At 44.8% G+C, this 24,028-nt stretch overlaps 1 protein-coding gene across 7 annotated transcripts in view; it reads left to right on the forward strand.

Annotated features, from left to right (window-relative positions):
- Positions 1–24,028, forward strand: part of TRAK1 (trafficking kinesin protein 1) — a 123,581-nt gene that overhangs the window by 38,185 nt on the left and 61,368 nt on the right. The window contains exon 1 of one of the 7 annotated variants that reach the window (XM_041734215.1): positions 17,539–17,846. The exons of 4 other annotated variants lie outside the window; for them this stretch is intronic. In XM_041734215.1, the coding sequence (XP_041590149.1) occupies positions 17,783–17,846 (64 nt within the window). In that variant the 5' untranslated portion in view covers positions 17,539–17,782. Of the gene's footprint in view, positions 1–17,538; positions 17,847–24,028 lie in introns of those variants that run through there. 2 more of the 7 variants (XM_041734217.1, XM_041734220.1) reach the window with 2 other exon arrangements.

Raw genomic sequence — 24,028 nt, forward strand, 5'->3', positions numbered from 1 at the left:
GTTCAAAAAGGGTGTTGCCTGTGTTCTCCTCTAGGACACTTTGCCTTTTGAATCTGGCCCTTATCTGGCTTGTTGTTTTTGTTTGTTTTGTTTTTTAGTATATGTACTGCCAAAGTGAGTACTTTTATTTTTTTATTTTCAGTAGCCTCTGTGCCTAATGTGGGGCTTGAGCCCCCAACCCCGAGATTAGGAGTCATATGCTTTGCCCATTGAGCCAGCCAGGTGTTCCTCACCTGGCTTGTTAAGAAGAGGTGTCTAACTTTTTGGGGGGTCTACCTTTACCAGGTGGTAGAATGACCCTTTCAGGCAAATATTTAACAGGTTGATTTTTTGACTCCTGGGGAGTGTGAGAAACACAGAACATGCAAATGATTCACACAGCAAACGTACCCATAGATAGGGGACATTTAGGACTAAGTGGTCTAGGAGGAAGAAAGAACAGTCAACAAGTAGCCCTTGCCGGTATCAGGCACTGCTCCTAATTCCTTACATGTATCTCATTCAGTTCTCACAGTGACCTCTGGGAGAGAGTCTTGCTGTCCCCATCCTGCAGGTGAGGACACTGAGGCACAGGGAAGTTAAGACGCTTGCCCAAGGTCACACAGCTAGCACAGTGGGGTGCTGAATTTCAAACCTACGTTGTCTGGTTTGATTGCATGCTTTACTTTCTCAGAAGAGCAAAATGAGAAAACCATTTAAGAATAAAGCTTACTTGGAAAACATGATACAAAGAGCAAACCCTCAGTTTGACTGTATCAGGAACTATTTATTTATAAAATGTGTGTCCCACATATTCAAAATTCAACTTTTTTTTTCCCCATAAAGGTCGGCATCCCAAGCAACAATCAGCCAGATAAAACTTAATTTCAACTTGAGGTTTCCTCCCTTCTTCCCTGTGGTTTTGTCTCTGTCCTGTGGTCTGGAGGTCATGCTTCCCCATCTCTGGTAGAAATGACTTGTGGGTGCTGTGGACCTTTCTTGCCACACAGCATTCTGCAGACACCAGACATGAAGGCAGCTGTGTTGGTGCCAGGTGGCTGTGGTCCTCATTTCCAGGGCCTGCTATCTGTAACTTTTTTTTTTTTTTAAGATTTATTTATTTATTTATTCATAAGAGACATATAGAGAGGGGAGGCGGTGGGGGGAGAGAGAGAGAGAGAGAGAGAGAGAGAGAGAAAGAAGAGGAGAAGTAGGCTCCTCTCAGGGAGCCCGATGTGGGACTTGATCCCGGATTCCGGATGATCAACCGCTGAGCCACCCAGGCGTCCCTCTCTGTATCTCTTTGGTTAAGGAGACAACTCGGTCAAAAGAAAAGAAATCTCTTTATGTCTCAAGTGCATAGGATTCTCTGGCCATTTCACCTCTGACTTTACCTGGAATAATCTTTTTTCCTGAGGAGAAGAGAAGGTCATAAGGCAAATAAGAGTTTCAAGACATTGTTCTATTGTTTACTTTTGCTGTAAAGTAATCTTAATCAGCCAACAAGTATTTACTGAGCGCCTGGTATGCACCTGTAATCCTTTGTGAGCTTGACTTGTTTGAGTTCCAGTTGAGGTTTTCTGGCTAAGGAAGTGAAAACATCTCTTGGATTATTGATTTTCTTCCCTTACCTAAGCAGAGACTTTGCCACTGGCTCGGGCTAACCCAGGAAGCCCTCAAGGCCTCTGCTGGCATCCTGCATGGGGTGGCTTGCCTTGCTTATGCGGGAGAAGCCAATAGAGTCCGGGGACTTCCACATTCAACCAGGTCCCTGTGCCATTTTAATTTTTTGTTTTTTTAAGATTTGTCTATTTATTTATTCATGATAGAGAGAGAGGCAGGCAGAGACACAGGAGGAGGGAGAAGTAGGCTTCGTGCCGGAGGCGACGTGAGACTCGATCTCGGGACTCCAGGATCGCGCCCTGGGCCAAAGGCAGGCGCTAAACTGCTGAGCCACCCAGGGATCCCCCATTTTAATTTTTTAAAGTTTAACTTAAACAAACAAAAAATTCACAACCATTGCTGGAGCACCCAAGGCCTATGGCATAGTGGCTCGTCCCTAAGGTCATGCATGGTGTCTGCCTTGTGTGGGCTAGGGGTCGTGTGTGGGTCCCCCTACTCCGCCGCCCGGCGCTCTGGGGTTGTGTCCGTGGAGGAGTGAGTGCAACCCACAGTCAATATCATACACATTTCCACGCATTTCCACTGTATCATTCATTTGTGTCCACACGGTCCCAGGCGTCATGAGTGTTTGTACAAGCCTATGTGTCACGCTTTACCATCTTAGGACTTGTTGCGGGTCAGCAGGGAGTCTGCTCGGGGACGAGCCATGAAGGCCCAGAGCATCTGCAGGGGTCTCACTGGCCAGAGCGTGGGCTGGCCCTGGATGTCCTGGTGCTCCTGGAGCAGGGCTGACGTAGCAACCGCTCCTTTCTGGACACTTGCCCTCCTGTCTTTCGGGCCGGTCCTTTCAACCTCTCTCACTGGGTTTTTCTCTTCTTCTGAGCTAAATCAGTGGTTGTGTCGATCCTGATGAACTGAGAGAGCTTTTAAAAATAAGCCCTTCTTGAAATGGTATTTAAGCCCGTAATTCAAATGTCCAGGTAAGTTGATGTGCTGCTGTAAATGTCAGGACGCCCAGCCTGCATCTCCCTGTGTGCTCCCCTCCCAAGGCTTAAGTACCAGCTACATGCTAGCTACTCCCAAATTTCTGTCCAGTTCTGATTCCCCTTTCCCACCTTCCCTTCCCAGCTCCAGGCTCCCATATGTAGTCATTAACTTAGCACATCCACTGTCAATATTTCCCCCCCTCCTTACACGTTTGTCTTGATAAATGTGACATAATTTCCCCCATTTCTGCATCCTGCTGGCTGTTAGCCAGCTCTGTTAATTCTTCTTGCGTGTGTATCTCAGATCCCTCCTCTGACCCTGCTGCCACTATCATGGGTGAAGCCAGTGCCATCCCATTCCTGGGCTGCTGAAACTTTACTTTTCTACTACTCTCTTTTATATCAGCAGCCCGGCTGGCCTTGTCTCGAGATCCACTCAGGTTATGCTGCTACTTTGCTTCTCACTGCTCTTTCAATAAAAGGCAGAGTCTTCTAGGACCCTGTGACTTGGCTCTTGGCCTCTCTCCAGCCAGCCTCATTGCACCTTCTTAACCTCGTACCAGCCCCACTGTGGACACGCCAAGCTTGCCTCACAGAGGCTCCCTCTGAACCCCCTCCTCTTTCTTTCCTGTTCTCTAATTCTCAGCACCAATGTGCCCTCTTCAGAGTAGCCTTCCTCCCGAAGCCTTCCTTGAGCACCAATCTGTGATGTCCCTCCCCATTCCTTTCTGCTGCCTTCATGGTTCTCATCTCCCTGTTTGCTTACATTGTGATAATGCAAACAATAATAATACAGAGTCACCTTTATGGAGTGCTTCCTGTTTGCTGAGCTTGTGCTAAACGCTTTACCTTCATGAGTCCATTAGGACACACACACTGGATTGTGATCCCCTCTTTGTTAAATGATTTTTTTCAGGTACAATGCACTGGTGTATCCAAACTGGATTGGCTATTTAATCCTTAATTTAGTCTTTAAGGTATTAAACTTAACTTTCATAGAAACAGCTCTTTTTTGGTGTTATTCATGAAATGATAAATGTAATTGCGTGATTACATTAGCAAGCAAAACAGAAATGAACAGGTTTGGGAACAAACACCCATGACAATTGGTAGGGAAAGAGCGTGATTTCTAAGAGCCCATATGCCCAGGCTCGAGAGACAGTGGCTGGCTGGCGGGCAGTGGCAGCAGGCAGTGGACTTTCTGGGGGCCACAGGCCCTTATTTTGGCTACAGGTCAGCTAGGAGTTGGGAATAGAGAAGCTTATAGCACATCCCTTCTTTCTAGCCAAGACAAGAAGTCTCCTCATCACGAGATGTGGTCTTTGAAGTGTTCATGTTGGAGGGGTACCCAGGTGAAGATCAAACAGGAAACATCCTGATTTAAGTATTTCCCACTGGAACTTTTATTTATAATGTGTATCTGTGAGCAGCTGAATTGTGCCTGGCAATGTAGTTCTGCCTCCCTTCAGACCTGCCATCTCTGGTTTGGTTTGTTACTTTTCATTTTTGGTAAAAATCTCTTTTCTCCTTCCTCTGCTTAACAGTGGATGCTTGTCAGTCTTTTTTCTTAGGTTCTCCTGCCTCCCCCCACCATCCTTTGCTTTGGTCATTGTGTCTCTGGAGGCGGTGTCTACATCTCTCTCTCTACCCACAGGATGGAGTCTCACATAAGCTGAACACAAGTTTGTCATCTTCACGCCCGCCTTTCTTACCAGCTGCCTGACTTCCACGGAGACCTCAGGCACTTGGCAGCAGCCCATGCCTCGTCCCATCCGTTGTGTTCTCAGAGGCACCCATTGCCTTGAGAGATAGTGTCCACTTCTGATTTTCAGGGTAGAAGAAGCAGGGATGCTTGTCACTGTTTGACAGAATCATGGAGCCCACTCCATGTCTCATCTTTTAGCATCTGGCTGTGTAGTGAACATAAATGGCCTCTAAAGGGAGTGAGATTTTAAAAATAATACATAAAAGTACATAAAAGTGTGCTAATTGTAGATAATTTAGCAAAAATTAGGACAAAAAGATGACTAACAGCCTTAGCAACCACTTCTCAATTTTTGTTGAGATATTTTTAGTGGATTTTTTTCCTTCCACAAATATATTACATATCTGGGAACATAATGCTTTTTTAGTTAATTGTGTATGTTGACCATTTCCCCATGTGTTAAAATTCTTGAAAAACACAATTTTCATTGTTGCTTAATATACTATCATTTATATCTAATCATTTATCTGTTATTGGGAATCTGGGCTGTTTCTAATTTTTTCTCAGATGACATGCCAGCGAACGCCCTTCTACATCAGTATGTGTACACCCCACTCATGATTTCCTTAAAGTGTGCTTTTAGAAATTTACTCAACTTGAGAATGTGGTGATTTTTATGTTTCTTTGAACTATGTTATTACTCACTCTTAGATTAAATGTTAACTTACCGCAACAGAAGCAGCCCATTCTTAGTGAGCAGACACTAAGTCATGAAGTCATTGGGAACCCTGAGGAATACATGTTGAGTGAGTGAATGAGTAGGGCACCATTCCATAAGGTTCTAAGAGTTCATAAACTTCCTGATGTTTTTTTGCTCACCGAGAATGGTCGGTAGAGATCCAGAGATTTGGTGGATGCCTCATTCTTTGGATTCAGAATTCTTTTTGTGTTTCATCTCTAATTTCTGTTGGATGGTTTCTACGTGGTGATGGTTAATGATAAATGAAAAGGACATCCATCAGGTGTCTATCATATTCTGGGTACTCTGAGTCCCTCTGTAGTGCTCAGAGGGGGAGACTGTCCATTTTGAAAGTGAGGAGGCTGAGGTTCAGAGGAGACCCTCCAGTGTCAGCCCAGGGTCACACAGGATGGGCAAGAAGCAGGGTCTGAGCCCAGCTAGACCAAGCCCATTCTCTTCCACAGTACGATATCCACAGGGTAGCCCACGCCTTACTATCTAGGGTTTGAAAAGGTCTTCTGTGCTTTTGCGGTGCTTACGTGGAGAGCATTTCACCTGTCCCCAGCTCTGACTTATGATCTTCTCATCTTCAACTCTGTCTTTTTATTTCCAAGGCATCAGGCTGGGCAGTACTCAGATGTACTTTGCCTGAAAACACTGCTTTTGGTCTTTAAGAAGACTGGAAAAAGTCCGTTGTATGTTTTCTTATAAGACACCTGAGGAAGAATGTCTTAGCCTTTTCTTGGCTTGTACAGGTGGTTACCCATTAATGAATGTTTAGAAAATGACAATAATAGGTAAAGGCCTGAAGAAAATGATGGAAGTAGACAATTGTGTGTGTGTGTGTGTATTTTTTTAATTCAAAGTGTTATCATGGGATCACCTTAGAATTTTCACCAAGGACAGCTTAATGAAGGAACAATCATGCACGTTATCTATAGAAGTTTAGCTAGAATTGAGAGGTGCAGCTTATCTGTGTGGGGTAGTGATGTCTATTTAGGGTTTAGGTAGCCTTCCTATATGGTAAAGGTTTTCTTTTTCTGAGTGGTTCTTTTTTTTAAATATTTTATTTAAATTCAGTTTGCCAACATATAGTACAACATCCAATGCTCATCACATCACATGCCCTCCTTAGTGCCTGTCACCCAGTTGTTACCCCATCCCCCACCCACCTCCCCTTCCGAAACCCTTTGTTCCCCAGAGTTAGAAGTCTGTCATGGTTTGTCTTCCTCTCTATTTTTTCCCCACTCCGTTACCCTCCTATCCCTTATGATTCCTTTCACTTTTTCTTGTATTCCACATATGTGTGAAACCATATGATGATTGTCTTTTTTTGATTGACTTCTTTCAGTTAGCATAATACTCTCCAGTTCCATCTACGTCGAAGTAAATGGTAGGTTCATCTTTTCTGATGGCTGAATAATATTCCATTATATATATATATATATCGCATCTTCTTTATCCATTCATCTGTCGAAGGACATCATTCTGAGAGGTTCTTAGAGAAGAAAAGTCGTGAGAGACCCAGCAGTCAGCCCCGTGTTTGAGGGCCTCATTCCCCTCATCTGCCAACTCCATGTGTGACCTTGAGCAAATCTCAGAGTGTCTTTGGGACTCAGATTTTTTATCTGGAAATTAGTCAGCATTAAACATTCTGTTGACTCTCTGAATATGTCATTGAGAGCATTTTACTCTTTTGTCAAAGGTATCCCATGACAAAGTTCTCTTGTTGTTATTTCTTGTTTTTGTTTTATTGCAATTTTTTTTCTGTATTATTTAACAGGAATTATGAGACTTGGGGCTTTAATTTTCAGTTTTAAGAAATTGTTAAAAAGTAAAACCAGTTTCATAAATATATATATATATATATACATATATATATATATATATATATATAAAAGTAGTATTTGCTTTTTAAAATAAAAGTGCTTTTGCTCTCAGGTGATAATTCTAGGGAAAATCATAAAGAATTCTCAGACAGAATACTATAGAAATATTGGCCTAATTCTCCAGGCATGTTTTAAATTGCCTACAACTTTCCTCATTAAGATTTAGATCTCTGCAAGGCTTATGTTCTAAGAGACTACAAGCTATTGGAAATAATTTCTGTATTCATTGAGTAAATCCCAAGGGGGCAGAGCCCGTGTCTGCATCACGTTTGAATGGGCCAAAGCTGCCTCAGCTCAGTGCCTTGCATTAAATAAATGTTTAAGGAGATCCCTGGGTGGCTCAGCGGTTTGGCACCTGCCTTCGGCCCGGGGCATGATCCTGGGGTCCCGGGATCGAGTCTTGCATCGGGCTCCCTGCGTGGAGCCTGTTTCTCCCTCTGCCTGTGTCTCTGTCTCTCTCTTTCTCTCTGTCTCTCTCTCATGAGTAAATAAATAAAATGTTTTTAAAAAAATTAATAAATGTTTAATAAATGCTTCTTAAGTAACAGAAAATGAAAAGATACATGTTTTAAGTTAAACTTTTCCTCTTTTTTTTTTTGATAAAAACAAACAAAAAAACTGCATATGGAATACAGAGATCATTTTGATTTTTGCTACTTTCCAAAGATTGCCTTCATCTGATTAAAATCCTAAGTGCAGCAAAAATAGAGGCACTGCAATATGCTCTAATCCTCAACAAATGAAATGGATAAATAGCACCCAGTGCTTTCTGAAGAAGGGGATTGATAGTTAATATGAGGTGGTGGCATAGGAGAAAACATGGTGGGGAGTTGCCCTGCAGAACCCTGGGGATCTATTCTCACCCAGGTGTTGTGTGTGGTCGGTGGGGTCGTGTGAGGGGAGTAAAGGTAAATTAAAGGGTTGGGTAGAGGATGTGTTGGAATGGAAAAGAGATCTGCAACCAGGGAAAACTTCTCATTTTCATTTGCTAACAAAAAAGATACCAAAAGCATGCATTATGTTTATGAATAGTTGCCATGAATTTCTCTCCTGTAAATGCCCACATTTTGGCCGTGTCCTTCTGCCATTCCCAAAACCTGAAGCCATGTTGCTTACAGGTGAGCATCCAAATGAACCCTGTGTTATGCCTTCTCCCCTCTCTTGCTCACCCCTCACTCAAGTGGACTCTTCCTTGGGTGCATTGTCACTGCTTTTAGCTACCCAAGTGTCTGCAAGGTCAGAGGCGAGAGCAGAGAAGCTGGCTGTATGGACACTCCCCACATGTGAGCCATACCTGGTCACAGCATCTCCACCCAGGTGTGGGCCCAGGCCTCAGGCGATAGAACTGGAGGACGAGTGCCTGAGAGGTGGTGCAGAACAGCCATATGCTGGTGCACCTGATAGCACCTGCAGCTCTGGACACAGTGCCTGGTCAGCAGGATAGCCTGCTGGATAGCAGGTACTCATCCCGGGGGCAGTCTACCCACTAAGCTAAGCTTAGTAGCTAAGCTTACTTTGGCATCTGCCACCTGCCAGTTTTTTTTTTTTTCTCAATAAACCAGATTCCAATGTTGAGTATCTTTTCTTTTAAGACCAAAAATGCTTGGCAAGCAGTTCTGTACAGATTGACTGTTTTCCTTTTCATGTCAATCCAGCACATCTAAGACAAAGTTGGAACAGACTCAGGTGGGAAATTGATATGACAGCTCAGCTTGCACCCCATCGGCTCCTCCTGGGGGATGTGCTCAGGCCACAGAGACTCAGAGTTATGGCAGGAGCAGAATTGGGGATTGGTGGAGCTTCTGGTGTGCATTTTGAAGCCTGCAACGTCTGCCGTATGACCCGCTGGTCCTGGGAGTGAAATGTCCCATGCAGCTCCCCAACACTGCAGGAAGCAAACTGGGAACTGTGGAAACACATCCGAACTCTGTTTCTTCTCTGTGTCCTTCTTAGACATACAGGTGATTTTAATAACTGCATCAAGGCCTGGCTGCACGTTGGCTCTGCAGTGTTCTGTTGAATGCTATCTCCTGGCCTTTGGATGTGTCTCTAAAAGCCAGACTTCGTTCTGCCCTAGAGAACTCTGGAGGTGGCATGAGTGCCTGCTTTTCCTGTGCCTGAAATGAGGTGGAGATGGTTTGGGAGGGCGTAGTTGACAGCAAGCTGTTTGCTAGCAGCCTGCCTTCTGCCATAGGAGCTCAGTGACTGGCAGTGGCGATGTTTTTTTTTTTTTTTTTTTTTTTTTTAAAGAGAGGGGCACAGAAGCCTCCTCTCTGTCAATTTTCTGTAGCAGGTGGGAGGAAGGTCTGTTAGTAAGACTGTGTTTCATGGGAGTTCCACCAGCCCTCTCTGGCATGGAAGTCCATTTTGGGTCTTCCCTTCTCTGTCCTTAGGCTCCTAGCCACCACTGGGTGCAGACAGGCTAGCCACACTATTTCCTGAAGGAAGGAAAGCTCTAGAGACTGGGAACATATTCCAGAGGGAATTGGGGCTGTTGAATGTTTCTGCTTCCAAGCAGGAGGGAAGCACACAGGGAGCCATCCTTTTACCCACCTGCTTAATTGGTTGGCAGGACATGCCTTGTGCCAGTCACCGAGAGGCACAGAGGAAAGTGGCATGTGGCAGGTTCCATAATGTTCAGATACTTTGGGGCAAACTCCTAACTGTGTTATTTGTGCTGTAATTGTTAATGTTTACTCATCTTTTAAATGTATTGAGTAACTATTCAAAATTATGTATATATATGTATACGTTCAAGTATATACATAAAATCGTTCATATGTGTATGAACATTTAATTCATATGCTCACACAACTAATAATCAGAAACTTAGAAATTCTTTTTTAAAAAAAGATTTTATGGGAAAAAAAAAAAAAAAAGATTTTATGGGAAACCCTGGTGGCTCAGCGGTTTAGCACTGCTTTCGGCCCAGGCCGTGATCTTGGAGACACCAGATCGAGTCCCATATCTGGCTCCCTGCATGGAGCCTGCTTCTCCTTCTGCCTGTGTCTGCCTCTCTCTGTCTCTGTGTCTCTCATGAATAAATAAATAAAATCTTTAAAAAAAATAAAAATAATAAAAAAAAATTTTATTTACTTATTCATGAGAGACACAGAAGCAGAAACATAGGCAGAGGGAGAAGCAGGGTCTCTGCAAGGAGCCTGATGTGGGACTCGATCCCAGGACCTTGGGAATCATTCCCTGAGCTGAAGGCAGATGCTCACCACTGAGCCACTCAGGCGTCCTAGAGATTAAATTCTTTTAAACATTAAAATTTGATTACAAATGTATGTAATAGATTACCCTTGATGCAGCAGGCCAACTCTATTAGATTCTCTTAAGTGCTTGCAAAAGAGAACTTACAGCTCACCTTGCAGCATAGGACCCAATCCTCCTCCTGCCTAGATATAGTTTGTGACCACAGCGTTAGGCCTACCTAGTCTTTCACCTGCCTCCTCATTCCATATCCGGTTGGCTTATTCATAGCCTCCCTACTTAGAGAAATGTTCATGAAATGCTTTATAAAAGATATTAGTGGCAGAGACAGAAGAGTCATACACGCCTACTCTCCCCTACTTCTTAAGATGGTTCAAAAATATCTTCCTGTTATCTTCTTTCCTTTATCAGTTGCCTTGTTCACTTGTTTGTCCTTTAGTTTTGTGTTCCCTGATTTCACGGCTTTCACAGACTCCACTTATTCCCTTTAAATGTTATTAACTGAGGGACACCTGGTGGCTCAGTGGTTGAGCATCTGCCTTTGGCTCAAGGCGTGATCCCAGGGTCCTGGGATCGAGTCCACATTGGGCTTCCCCTGGGGAGCCTGCTTCTCCCTCCGCCTATGTCTCTGCCTCTCTGTGTGTCTCTCATGAATAAGTAAATAACATCTTTTAAAACAATGTTATTATGAAACTGGACCACTCTCTTTCACCATACACAAAGATAAACTCAAAATGGATGAGAGATCTAAATGTGAGACAAGATTCTATCAAAATCCTAGAGGAGAACACAGGCAACAACACCCTTTTTGAACTTGGCCACAGTAACTTCTTGCAAGATACATCCACGAAGGCAAAAGAAACAAAAGCCAAAATAAACTATTGGGACTTCATCAAGATAAGAAGCTTTTGCACAGCAAAGGATACAGTCAACAAAACTAAAAGACAACCTACAGAATGGGAGAAGATATTTGCAAATGACATATCAGATAAAGGGCTAGTTTCCAAGATCTATAAAGAACTTATTAAACTCAACACCAAAGAAACAAACAATCCAATCATGAAATGGGCAAAAGACATGAAGAGAAATCTCACAGAGGAAGACATGGACATGGCCAACAAGCACATGAGAAAATGCTCTGCATCACTTGCCATCAGGGAAATACAAATCAAAACCACAATGAGATACCACCTCACACCAGTGAGAATGGGGAAAATTAACAAGGCAAGAAACAACAAATGTTGGAGAGGATGCGGAGAAAAGGGAACCCTCTTACACTGTTGGTGGGAATGTGAACTGGTGCAGCCACTCTGGAAAACTGTGTGGAGGTTCCTCAAAGAGTTAAAAATAGACCTGCCCGGGATCCCTGGGTGGCGCAGCGGTTTAGCGCCTGCCTTTGGCCCAGGGCGCGATCCTGGAGACCCGGGATCGAATCCCACGTCGGGCTCCCAGTGCATGGAGCCTGCTTCTCCCTCTGCCTATGTCTCTGCCTCTCTCTCTCTCTCTCTGTGACTATCATAAATAAATAAAAAGTTAACAAAAAAATTAAAAAAAAAAAAATAGACCTGCCCTACGACCCAGCAATTGCACTGTTGGGGATTTACCCCAAAGATTCAGATGCAAGGAAACGTCGGGACACCTGCACCCCGATGTTTCTATCAGCAATGGCCACAATAGCCAAACTGTGGAAGGAGCCTCGGTGTCCATCGAAAGATGAATGGATAAAGAAGATGTGGTTTATGTATACAATGGAATATTACTCAGCAATTAGAAACGACAAATACCCACCATTTGCTTCAACGTGGATGGAACTGGAGGGTATTATGCTGAGTGAAATAAGTCAATCGGAGAAGGACAAACAGTGTATGTTCTCATTCATTTGGGGAATATGAATAATAGTGAAAGGGAATATAAAGGAAGGGAAAAGAAATGTTGGGAAATATCAGGAAGGGAGACAGAACATAAAGACTCCTAACTCGGGGAAACGAACTAGGAGTGGTGGAAGGGGAGGAGGGCGGGTGTTGGAGGGGAATGGGTGACGGGCACTGAGGTGGACACTTGACGGGATGAGCACTGGGTGTTTTTCTGTATGTTGGTAAATTGAACACCAATAAAAATTAATTTAAAAAAATAAAAATAAAACAATGTTATTAATTGTATTCTGTTTTTGATGGTCAAATTGCCTGGCCCTGGACCATCCTCTTATGCCAGCTTCTGCACCTTATCACTTCTACTCCAAGACCTTGTTAAGCTATCTTTGCTTTCTTGCCAGCTGGTGTTATAGGTGCATCTTGATTTTTTCCTGCCCCAAGACATGGAATTAACAGCTCTCCAAGGAGCCCTGTTGACATTTCACTCAGAGCTGGACACCAAAGTATTGACCTGCATGTCGTTGGTGGAGTGGTATCCTTGCTGGGCCACTTTTCTTAGCAGAGCTGGAAATAGTTTTTTTTTTAAGATTTTATTTATTTGAGAGAGAGAGAGAGAGAGAGAGAGAGAGAGAGAGAAAGCACAAGCAGGAGGAGGGCAGAGGGAGAAGGAGAAGCAGACCCCTTGCTGAGTAGGGAGCCCAATATGGCGCTCCATACCAGGACCCCAGGATCATGACCTGAGCTGAAAGCCGATGCTTAATTAACCAACTGAGCCACCCAGGCGCCCATGGAACTAGTATTTCTTTTTAATATCATGAAGTCCCATTGATATTTTCAATTTAACTCTTTCCTGATCATTTTTTATTCTTTTTAAAAAAAAAAACACAGTATTTTTGCTGTGAGATGCCAGTTAGGGTTTTTATTTCCTGTAACTGAATCCCTTCTTCTATTTTTTTCCTTTCATGTTTCACGTGTAAATAATTTTTAGATGTTTTCTTAGCTATTGATGGGAAGACTTCAGAGGTGGACCATGCCTGGTTTATATCCACATGCTCTTATTGCTGAGTGATCCGAGGCTAGCAGCTTAAACTTTTTGCCTCCCCCCCTGCCCTGCCACATCCCCTATCTGCACATCGAGGGGGCTGGTAGTTAGGTAGCCAGGTCTGAGGAGTGAGTGAGCTAGAAAGTGCTGGCTGCCTGGTGTGCAGCCTGCATTTTCCTAAATGATATCCAGTGATGAGGGTGAGTGAGAGGTGGCTTCCGAGGCTGCTCCTGGGACTTGTCCCTGATCCTGGTTCTCCCAGGGTGGAACAGTGATGGGGGCAGCCCAGGCATGGTAGTGATGGGGTGCGGGGAGCTTGCTTTTTCAGCTGCAAGAAGCCCTGAGGGAGGGAAGACTAGGACCCCTGGGGGGCATGGGACTCATAGAGGGAAATGTGAATCTGAAGGCAGATGCACCTAGATCTTAACCTCAGCACCATCTCTGCAGAGCTGTGGACAGATTGCTCTGTCCTTCTGAGCCTATAAAAGAGGAGTTTTGGTGTGGATGTTTACTTTGAATCCTGCTTGAAGCCCATGGAAGTCACCCATAAGTGCTGCTGTTTCCTTTGTATTTATTGATACTCTGTCTTCTTTCCCATTTTCTTAAAACATGAATTGGACATGTACAGTTTTTGCACTTGATGTAAGTTGTGTTCAGCAATATATGACTGCTTAGAAAGGTGTCCCCCCACCCTGCCCCCCCGCTGACTGTCACTCTGGCCTATTACTGTGAACTCTGTCTTTTCATTAATTATGCAGGGACAAGCCAAGACATGATGTTTCTACCTCATTTCCCTAATTATAGCTTAGAAAATTGTACTCTCTTTTTAATTGCCCGTACTGGCTTACTTATGTTTTTAAAGAATTTTGAGTAATGAGGATGATCACAAACTAATGCTTATTGCAAACTCATTTTGTCCCAGGCACTGTGCTGAGTGTTCTGCCATCCACTAATTAATTAAAACGTGGCCTTGTCTCAGAGGCAGGTACTATAATCACCCCATTTAGCAGATAAGACTCAGGTGTCTAAGAGGGTCACAGAGATGGATGAGGAGCCTGGACCTAAACCTCAGGCCATATTACTCCAAAAGCTCAAGCTCTTAACTATGACATTGAACTGCCTACAGGATGCCTGAGGGGCCCAGTGGTTGAGCCTCTGCCTTCAGCTCAGGTTCTGATCTCAGGGTCCTGGGATTGAGTCCGGCATCGGGCTCCCTGCATGGAGCCTGCTTCTCCCTCTGCCTGTGTCTCTGCCTCTCTCTGTGTCTCTCATGAATAAATAAAACATTTTTTTAAAAAAATTAAACTGCCGGTATTAATCTGTTATCTGTGTGTCCATCTATCCATCCATTATTTTTTGCTTTTATGATGATGTGTTATAATAAAGTATGTTTAAAAATTCATAGTACTGGAAGGTAAATGTGCCCTGCCTTTGTTTAAAGGGTTTCTTCCCACATCTGACTTTCTGTGACACTTTACAGAATTTGCATTTCCCGTTTGTTCATTACCCCTCATTTTGCAAATTCATATTGGACCTTGAACCTTTTCCCCAGCCATAGTGGGTTGAACCTGGTGAGCGTGCTGATATTTGAGGAATCTGTTCATTGTTGACTGGCGGCCTAGGGCCATCTTTCTAATTAGAAACACCTTAAAGAAAACCTTGCAGTACTAGCCTCTGCTCATGTCTCATGAGGAATGACATGTGGGAGGGCCACGTGGCGGGGGTTGCCATGGGCTGCAGAGAACTGCTGTCCTTATAGAAGAGAGACTTGGTAGAGGACCAAAGGGTGAGGGATGTTCAGATAATGAGGACAGGTAGAGCTGGAATGAAAATCATTGGCTGCTGACTTTAAATAGGCAAATGTCCTAGAAAATATTAAATGTGTATCTAAGTTGGGGTCAGGAAGAGGGAAGGTCAGGGATTAAACTAAGGGAGGGAGATGATGGGGATTTGCTCCCTACTTGGACCAGGAAGAATTTGGAATTGGGTGGTGAGGGGGGCAGGTCCTCCGGGGTATAGGTGACAGCTGGGGAACGGCCTGACCAGGGACAGTCCCATTTCCTGGCACTGTACATTTTCCAAACTTTCCCAAAAGCTTGCTTATGGCTCAAGCCAAGATTCATCACCAGCTGCCTTTAACTTTCCTTTACTCTTCTGAGACTCAAGGAGGTTCCTCTATTTGATGTTGCTAAAGAGGCAGGAGCCCCGCTTTCCACACGGGGTAGGACATGCCCTCACCATGTGCAGGCTGGGCCAAGTGAGCTCAGTTGGCCACCTGGCAAGTGGGAAGATCTGCTTGTAGCATCTCATGCTGGTGTACAAGCATGACCTGGTAAAAGCATAGGGCCCTGGGGAGGGGGTGTACCTGGAGCTGGGAAAACCTTCTGGAACCTACACAGGGGACAGGAAGCCAGCTCTGGGGACCTCACAACACAACATTAAAAGGCTCATCTGCTTCTCATGATTTAGAAAGGCTGAGATAGATTTATACATGGTACAGATTCTGCCCAAGTGTCTACATATAGGGTTTGTAATTGTGTGTGTATGTATATATGTGTGTGTGTGTATGTACACAAACATATAGTTTTCTTAAATTCTTTTTTACTCAAATGCAGAGAGATACACACACTGTATATTACCCACCCCAATTTATCCATCCTGTTGAAATACCTCACCATTCGAAATGTGATCTGGGGACCAGAAGCATTGCCATCACGTGAGAGCTTGTTAGTAATGCAGAATCTTGGGCCTGCCACAGACCTGCCGCAGCAGAATCTGCATTTTAGCAAGAGCTCTGGGTGATTCACGTGCACATTAACTCCCGGAAGCCCTGCCCTCAAGCGATGTGTCTCCACGTTTGTTAACTGAGGCATCATATGCAATTGGAAGAATAAGGGGGGAATTATCCCTGTTCAGTCATTGTAACAGGAAAGAAGCATGCCCTCTCATAGTGGAAAAGAGACCCTTTTACTATTACTCATTCATAAATTACATGGTCTTGAGTAGAAAATTAAGAGAAAAAACGAACAAAGCCCATGCTGCTGCTGTTGACATCCGCAGATTAGTTATGGTATTCCGCCAACAGGCTGGTGAGGTTCTATAGGTAGTTTTGTTTAAGGGCATTGGTTTTGGAGGGAGATTTTTGCCCCCAGAGGACATTTGGCAGTGTATGGAGACATTTTTTGGTTTTTGTATTGACAAGGAGAGGATGGTGCTTCTGGCATCTAAGTGGGTAGATAACAGTGCTGCTAAACACCCTGCTATGTCCAGGACAGCCCACCCACAGCAAAGAATGATCTGACCTTAAATGTCAGCAGTTATGCTGAAGTTGAGAAATTCTGCTTTAGAGGATGGAGTTACCCTATAGTACATCCAAAATCTAATTATCCCGTACTCATTTGAATGAAATATTTAAAACATGTCAAGCACTTAGAAATAGTAAATGTCGAGAAGCCTGGGTGGCTCAGCGGTTTAGCGTCTGCTTTCAGCCCAGGGCGTGATCCTGGAGTCCTGGGATTGAGTCCCACATTGGGCTCCCTGCTTGGAGCCTGCTTCTCCCTCTGCCTATATCTCTGCCTCTCTCTCCCCTCTCTCTCTCTCTCTCTCTCTCTCTCTCTCTCTGTCTCTGTCTCTCATGAATAAATAAAATAAAATCTTAAAAAAAAAAAACCTAGTAAACGTTAACTCCGGTTTTTTTTTTCCTTAGGAAATAACACATTACAAACGCATTTAGGACAGTTGCAAAGCTCCCTTCCCCTCCTTCCCTAGAGGCAGCTACTATCTTGCAGGTGGGCTGTTTTGTTCTGCTGTTTGTACTTTGATCGCACGTGTAAGTGCCCAAGAAACAGTATATCGCATTGCTTGGGCCCCTTTGTCATGGCATCCTCCCCTGTTGGTATGTTGTAGGCTGTTTTTTTCAGAAGTTTGAGCAAAGGCATGAACAGCGAGCAGAACTGCATCTCAGTGAAAAACATTTCCATTTTCTAAATAATTTGCGTTTCCTTGAGGCGGTGGTCAGATTTTCAGAAAAGATGTTTAATGTGTTAAATCAGATTGGTGAGAGAAAATTAAAAGTAATGGTTGCAGATTTTAGAAGGTGGGCATTTTTTCAAAAGCAGACTGTGCAGTGAGTGGCCCAGAAGCGAGCAGATATTCTTGTCCTTATGTTTGTTGGAAGTGACCATGGTAGCGAGGCCCCCTGGCCCGCACCCTCCTTTCTCCCTGGGTGGCACCTCTCAGCCCCTGCTCCCAGCATTCTTGGAAGACATTGCCTCCATCTCTGCATCATTTTTCAGAGATGGCCAGTTTCTATGGCAACTGTTAGATTGAAAGATGAGCAGCAAGCAGGAGGCGAGGCTTGAGTGAGACCTCTGGGTGGTGGTGTGTGTCCCTGACGTCACCCTCCTCGCGTCTGGATAGGACAATTCCGGATACTCCCATTCAGGGCTGCTGGCCACTGCCGCTTTATTAGCAGGGCTGTTGGGGGCTCCGAGAGCTCTGCAAATTGCCTCCCTTTCTGCTCTTCCCGTCCTCGCCCCACCAGAATTCTTCTTTTCACTGCCTCTTTTCTGTTTGGGCTGCAGACTGTCATTAAGAATGCACAGCTTAATTCCGGTGTGTTTCGGGATGCTCTTCTGCCCAGTGTTCTGGAAGGGCAGGGAGGCATGGCAGTGTTTTACTTGATGTTGATGGCGCTGTGAAGTCCGTTCTTTCCTCTGCAAGAATACTGACTATGCAGAAATTTATTGAAGCGGATTATTATGAACTAGACTGGTATTATGAAGAATGCTCGGACGGTAATTATGGCTCCCTGCAAAACAGAGCAGGAATGTGGAGGGACATTGTCTCCCTCCGGGGTGGGGTGGTGGTCCTGAAACCTTTCGTGGGGACACAGGCAGGAGGTGGGGGCACTGGAACCCACACTGCCGCAGGCATGCATGGCTCTGACAGGCTTGAAGGCACGGTGGAGGTGGAGGAGATGGCAGGTGGGCAGGGTCATGGATCCTCCTCTGCCGTTAGTCGGTCTTTGCTCAGAAGGGCTGATGGTATTGGTATGCAGGGCTTATGAGCATCATACTTCTCTTGGATCGAATTCTCTCTGGGGTGAGGCGTGAGCGTGGTGTTGATGCGTGTGTGTGTGCGTGTGTGCGTGTGTGTGCAAGGGGGAGATGTGTTCAGTGACCTCTGTGCTATTGGCGGGGTTGGGGAATAGTATATTCAGAACTGTTGGCAGCAGGCCTGGAAAAATCCTCCCTTCCCTGAACTCAGACGTGGTGGGGTGGGGGTGGGGGTGGGGGTAAATGTGGGAAGGCTGGAGAAAATGCAGAAGCAGCTTCCCACCCAGCAGGCAATTCAAATGAATTTTGCCTGTGGGATCCCACAGAGATGGGGGTGGGGAGATGTTGGGAGGGGCAAGGAGAGACTGTCTCCTCCTGTCACCCGCTCAGTTTGTGCAGGGAGGGTGTGGCACATTCCATAGGAGACTGGGCTGGACAGGTCTCGGGAGGTTTCAGGTACATGGCAATAGCACCAAGGTGCATTCTCAGAGAGGCCACAGGAGAGGGCTTCCTGTGGTGTTGGGCATCAGAATCGTGTATGACACAGTTAATCTGTCATCTTTAATTTCTTCTTCAAAATAACCCTCAAATCACATGTCTCTTACACACACACACATACATGAAAAGAATACAATTAATATGTACAGTTTGAGGGTCTCTTCCCTGATGATGGTATGTTCCCAGCCCCACACGAACCACTAATAGATAAGGGAACTGTTTTTTAATTGAATCGGGAGTTTCAGACTGCCCTAACCATGACCACATTTGATTAACCTGAATGATGTAGCAGGCTGGGAGCTGGCCTCGTTAGTAAGCTGAAGAACTACATAATTGTCTCTTATCTGCTGATTTCTGTCTTTTTTTTTTTTTTTTTTTTTATTTCTGTCTTGACCCAGGGCTACAGGGGAGGGACCAAGAGACTTTCTTGGAGAGGGTGAATGGGTATGTAAACGTGCTGAGAAACTTCCCCTGGTGAGTCCCACTGCCCCCCCAGCCTTAGGTGAAGATGGTGTCATGTGGAGTCCCTGTGCATTTTAAAATATCCTGAGTAATGGTGGTGGTGGGCAGCTCCAAGCATCTTCAGGGGAAAAGGTGACTGAATCCTTCTCTTTGTTTGGATACATTGTTTTGAAGCCAGTTCCTGTCCTGTTACCCCACTCCAAGAGGCAATGATAGGGATGCTATCAGAACTGTCACTGAACTCTTAAGAGTTTCCGTGGTGATAGTGACTCACTGAGTCCTCCCTAACTTTTTGGAGTATGGACCTCCTTGGTGGATCACTGGAATGGGGAGGATTAGTTTCTGCACAGAGCCTGTCCCAGGCTGTGGATGGGTTGGGTGTGGCTGTGGCTCCCACGGATCCCTCCTAGAAGTGGGGGAGGAAGGTTTCTTACTATCTTGACCCAATTGCTACACCATCCAGCCCTCTTTATACCCTCGTCCTTGGGGATAAAGCCAGTGGCTTGTGGTAGGCAGTCTGAGGGGTGAGAGGAGGCTGGCTGACTCTAATCTGGGTGTCTGTCAGATGGACTTTCTTACCCAGCCATTTCTCAGTTGAGTCTTTTGGCCTGGAGGCAGCCAGATCTCTCTTCTTCCAACGGAAAGGAAAATGGAAGGAGAAGCGACTTCTCTATCCAAGGGTAAATTAGTGTTGATTGCAGTTACTGTCTGAATGTATGTTGAGCGAAATACTTGCCATGACCCTCCATTCCAGTTTGGATGAAGGGGAAAGGCTATTGGGACAGACTTTACTGGGACAACTGGCGTTTTCATAATCCGGGTTTTAAAAATAGCGAAACAGAATAAAAGGGACAGAAACCCAAAAATCATCTAGTTTAGGAAACCCAGGGGATTGGGATTTCAAGTAAATGCTAATTTTGTGGTTAACTCGCTTACTCATTTCTGACCAGTTGAGTTCTTACCTGGCCTCTACAGTTAGTCTGGAAATGCAGTTTGCCTTTGTTTATACGTGCGTCTATAAAATTGCAAATGAAATAGCCCTTTCATCTCCCAGACCCGACCAACCCGGTGAGGTGGCCAGGTAGTAGACACACAGCACTGCTTTGTCTCTCTTATCATTTGGCATTTGAATCTTTAATGAGGGAAACTTCTAGGGAACTTTCTATGCTAATAACAAAAGATGAGTCAAATGCTTTGAAAAAGATGCAAAATCATCATTTATGTCCGAGTTAGTGACTCACGCTTCAGTTGCAGGGTTAGCACTGAAAAGTAATACACGTATGGGTGGGAGTATAGATGGCAGGACAATGAGGATCCCTCTTTTAAAACTGGAATAAAAAAATAGCTGCTGTTTTCTTTTATCTCTGGAGGTGTAGGAGAGCTTCATTCCGTGTTGAATGACCGGATCCTTCCCTCTTATCAGTGGTAGTTATGGAATCTTACTATCTTTCCCATCCCCCAAACAACAACAGTAAGACCCCCAGAGGGTGTAACAAGGGGGATAGGGCAGGGACTTAGAATAATAAGAAACTGGAGGGGGGTTGGTTGCCCATTACCTTCAAGTAATTTTTAGAGATTTGAAACAGCCAGCTCTCGACACATGTAGCATGGCCTTCGCAGAATTTGTGCAGATAAACCAGTGCCTCCTGTTTAAACTATGGTGTCAGATGGAGTCATGGCTGCCTACATTGGATGTGTCCTGCCTCTAAAGCCTGGTGGATTGTGAAAATCACTCAGTTGTTTAAAAAGAAGATTCTCAGCTTTACTCCAGACCCAGAGAGGTCCTGATAAATCTGAATTTTTAGCACATACTTTAGGTGATTCTTTACATCAGGTGTGTTTGTGAAACTGTGCCAGTGTCAGTGGAGACCAGCCCCAGGAACAGGGATCTGGAAAATCATTCTTTAGGTCTGTTAAAGAATTTCATGTTCCTTCTTGGCTATGCTGATGACTATTTTTTTTTTAAAGTATGCTTTTAAAAACTGAGGCCTTTTTAATATTTAAAGAGACTTGGGGTCAAGTGTATGTCTTTAAGCTAAAGAAAGAGCATGTCCTTCTATAATGACTCTAGAAGTACATATATCGCCAGAAAGTGCGCTGGCCTGGAGTTTCTGAGGCTCACTTTTCACTCTGCATGGCTCTGTGGTTTGGGCACATCCTGGGATGTCTGTGAGCCTCTGTCAAGTCAGATGCCCCATCTGGAAAATGGGGATAGCCACACTGACAAGAGGCATAGTGAAGAGTGTAAGGAATATAAAGTACAGTTGACCCTTGAACAACATGGGAGTTTGGGGTACCAACCCCCCCCCCCCCACACACACACGATGCAAATTTATGTGGAACCTTTGACTTCCTCACCACTTAATAGCCTGCTGTCAACCAAAGCCTTGACAAGAACATAAACAGTTGATTAACACCTTTTGTATGTTGTATTTTTCTTAGTATAGTATTATAGTAAGTATAGTATAATATGTAGTATTCTTATATAGTATTCTTAGAATAAAGTAAGCTAGAGGAAAGAAAATGTTATTAAGATTCTAAGGAAGAGAACAACGTGTTCACAGTAATGTATTTATCGAAGTTCAAACCCAGTTGTTCAAGGTCAGCTGTAAAAACTTTTCGTAAATGGTGATGTGCTAGGCCAGTGCTTAATTTTATTGTTTCAGAGATAGTCTAGTTGGTAAATTCTTTTTAAATATCCTTTTTAGGGGCAGCCCCGGTGGCACAGCGGTTTAGCGCCGCCTGCAGGCCAGGGCGTGATCCTGGAGACCTTGGATCGAGTCCCACGTCAGGCTCTCTCTGTATGATGCCTGCTTCTCCCTCTGCCTGTGTCTCTGCCTCTCTCTCTCTGTCTCTATGAATAAATAAATAAAATATTTTAAAAAATCCTTTTTAGAAGACAAGTGGCATTTTGAACAAGATATAGTAGTATGTTTACTACTACCTGTTTTTTTGCTACAGTTTCTTTTGTAACCTGGCACCCTCATTGCCTGCAGCACAACATTGTAGATGTGAATGTCTGGTGGGGGGATGGTCTTGCTCATGCTAATATTGATCTTCCCCTGGGAATGCTCTAGTAGACGGCTGATGGACTTGTTCCTTGGGCTTCTTACTCCACAGTGAAAAGTCAGGTGCTGTTACTCGCTTGATTGCAGGGACCCCTAAAATGGCACCCCAAGGTGAGGCTTGGCTAATTTGGGAATAAAATTTTGCAGGAGGCATTTGAAACACTAGTTGAAAAGCTATTCCTAGGTTTTCGAGATGATTTTCTAATGTTCCTGCACTTCGTGTCAAACAACTCAAACAGGCTGTCATTTCTTCACTTGGTGTTTATTGGGGGATGCACCTTCAAAAGGGGCAGATGGCTTTTCCCTTTCCAGACGCAGCGCCCTTCTGAATGGCTATAAAAGTGACTTTAAAAAAAAAATAAGTGGGGCGCCTGGGCGGCTCAGTAGGTTAAGCGTCTGCCTTCGGCTCAGGTCATGATCCCGGGGGCCTGGAATCGAGTCCCGAATAGGGATCCCTGTTTAGTGGCGAGTCTGCTTCTCCCTCTGCCCTACCTCTCCCCCTCCCCCTGCTCATTTATGAGTGCATGCACTCTCTCAAATAAAATCTTAAAAAAAAAAGGAATTAATTATAAATGCATAATGTAATTGTCAGTTCTGTAAGTGGCTTTGGTAAAGTAGCAGTAATGCCCTCTCTCAGGTGGAGATGCAAGCCCAGAGCTTGGGTTTTGGAGCATGATGTCCCCCCCCCTTTTTTTTTAATTGTAGAAGCAAGGTCTTTGGATCCTGACCTTCAGAAATGGGTGCTCTGCTCCAATGGAACGAAGAAGTGGAAAGAGGGGAGGTGCTTGAAGCACTGGGAGAAGTCTGCACTGGGAGAAGAGGGCAGAAGGACAATGGTGGCAGGAGGGTGCAGTGGGGTCAGGTGCAGGCAAGGGGCGGCAGACAAGGCACAGACCATGGAGGTCAGGAAGTGTACAGCTCACATCTTGAAACGGGGAGGTACCCTCTGGAGGGCTGCGGTCCAGTGGGACTTTTGATAGTGGCAACACTCTGAGCTGTGCTGTGCTGTCCAGTATGGTAGCCAATAGCCACATCTGGCTCTGGAGCACTGGAAATGTGGTGAACATGACTGAATTTTGGATTTTATTTAATTATAATTTATTATTTTTTAAGGATTTTATTTATTTGAGATACAGCAAGAGAGAGTGAGAGAGCATAAGCAGAAGGGGAGGAGCGGAGGGAGAAGCTGACTCCCTGCTGAGCAGGGAGCCCAACTAGGGGCTCCATCCCAGGACCCTGGGATCATGACCTGAGCTGAAAGCAGGCACTTAACCAATTGAGCCATCCAGGTACCCCGGATTTTATTTAATTTTAATTAATTTAAAATTGAATGTAAATAACCCCAGTGGATTTTGGCCACTCTTGGGACAGTGCATGGTAGAGCTTTTTTTCCTTTTGCTAGAAATTGGGGCAGTGACTTCTCTGATGGTATATTGAGTAGATCTGGAGAGGGACACACAGGAAGGATGCCCTTCCACCCTGCAAGAGGTGACACCTTCCACTTATGGTCTTCCTATGCAGTGTTTCTAGGGATGGTCCAGAACTCAGTCTCTGCCCCCCTGCCCGAGCCCCAGTGTCTGGTTCTTGCCTCTAGGACAGCACACACCCTTGCTACTTGGCTCTTCCTTGGGCCAAGCTCCTTCTCAAGGGCTTCGTATCCAGAGGTCCAGGATCTCCCACTTGGCACAGGGATTCTTGGGCTTTCTTGGCTCTGGCTTTTGAAGAAATTGCTCTGTCAGAGAAGCTGTTTTTTGGCCTGTCTCTGCGTTTAACCTTGAAATGAATGCACGTGTGGATAAGGTTTGAGAATTCCTTAACATCCCTGGGAGAGGGCACAGAGGAGAGATTTGGAGTAGGAGGCAGGGAATATCCTGAAGGACTAAACCCAGAAAT

This window comes from Vulpes lagopus, chromosome 19, assembly GCF_018345385.1.
Source record: "Vulpes lagopus strain Blue_001 chromosome 19, ASM1834538v1, whole genome shotgun sequence".
In the NCBI taxonomy this organism is placed as follows: domain Eukaryota; kingdom Metazoa; phylum Chordata; class Mammalia; order Carnivora; family Canidae; genus Vulpes; species Vulpes lagopus.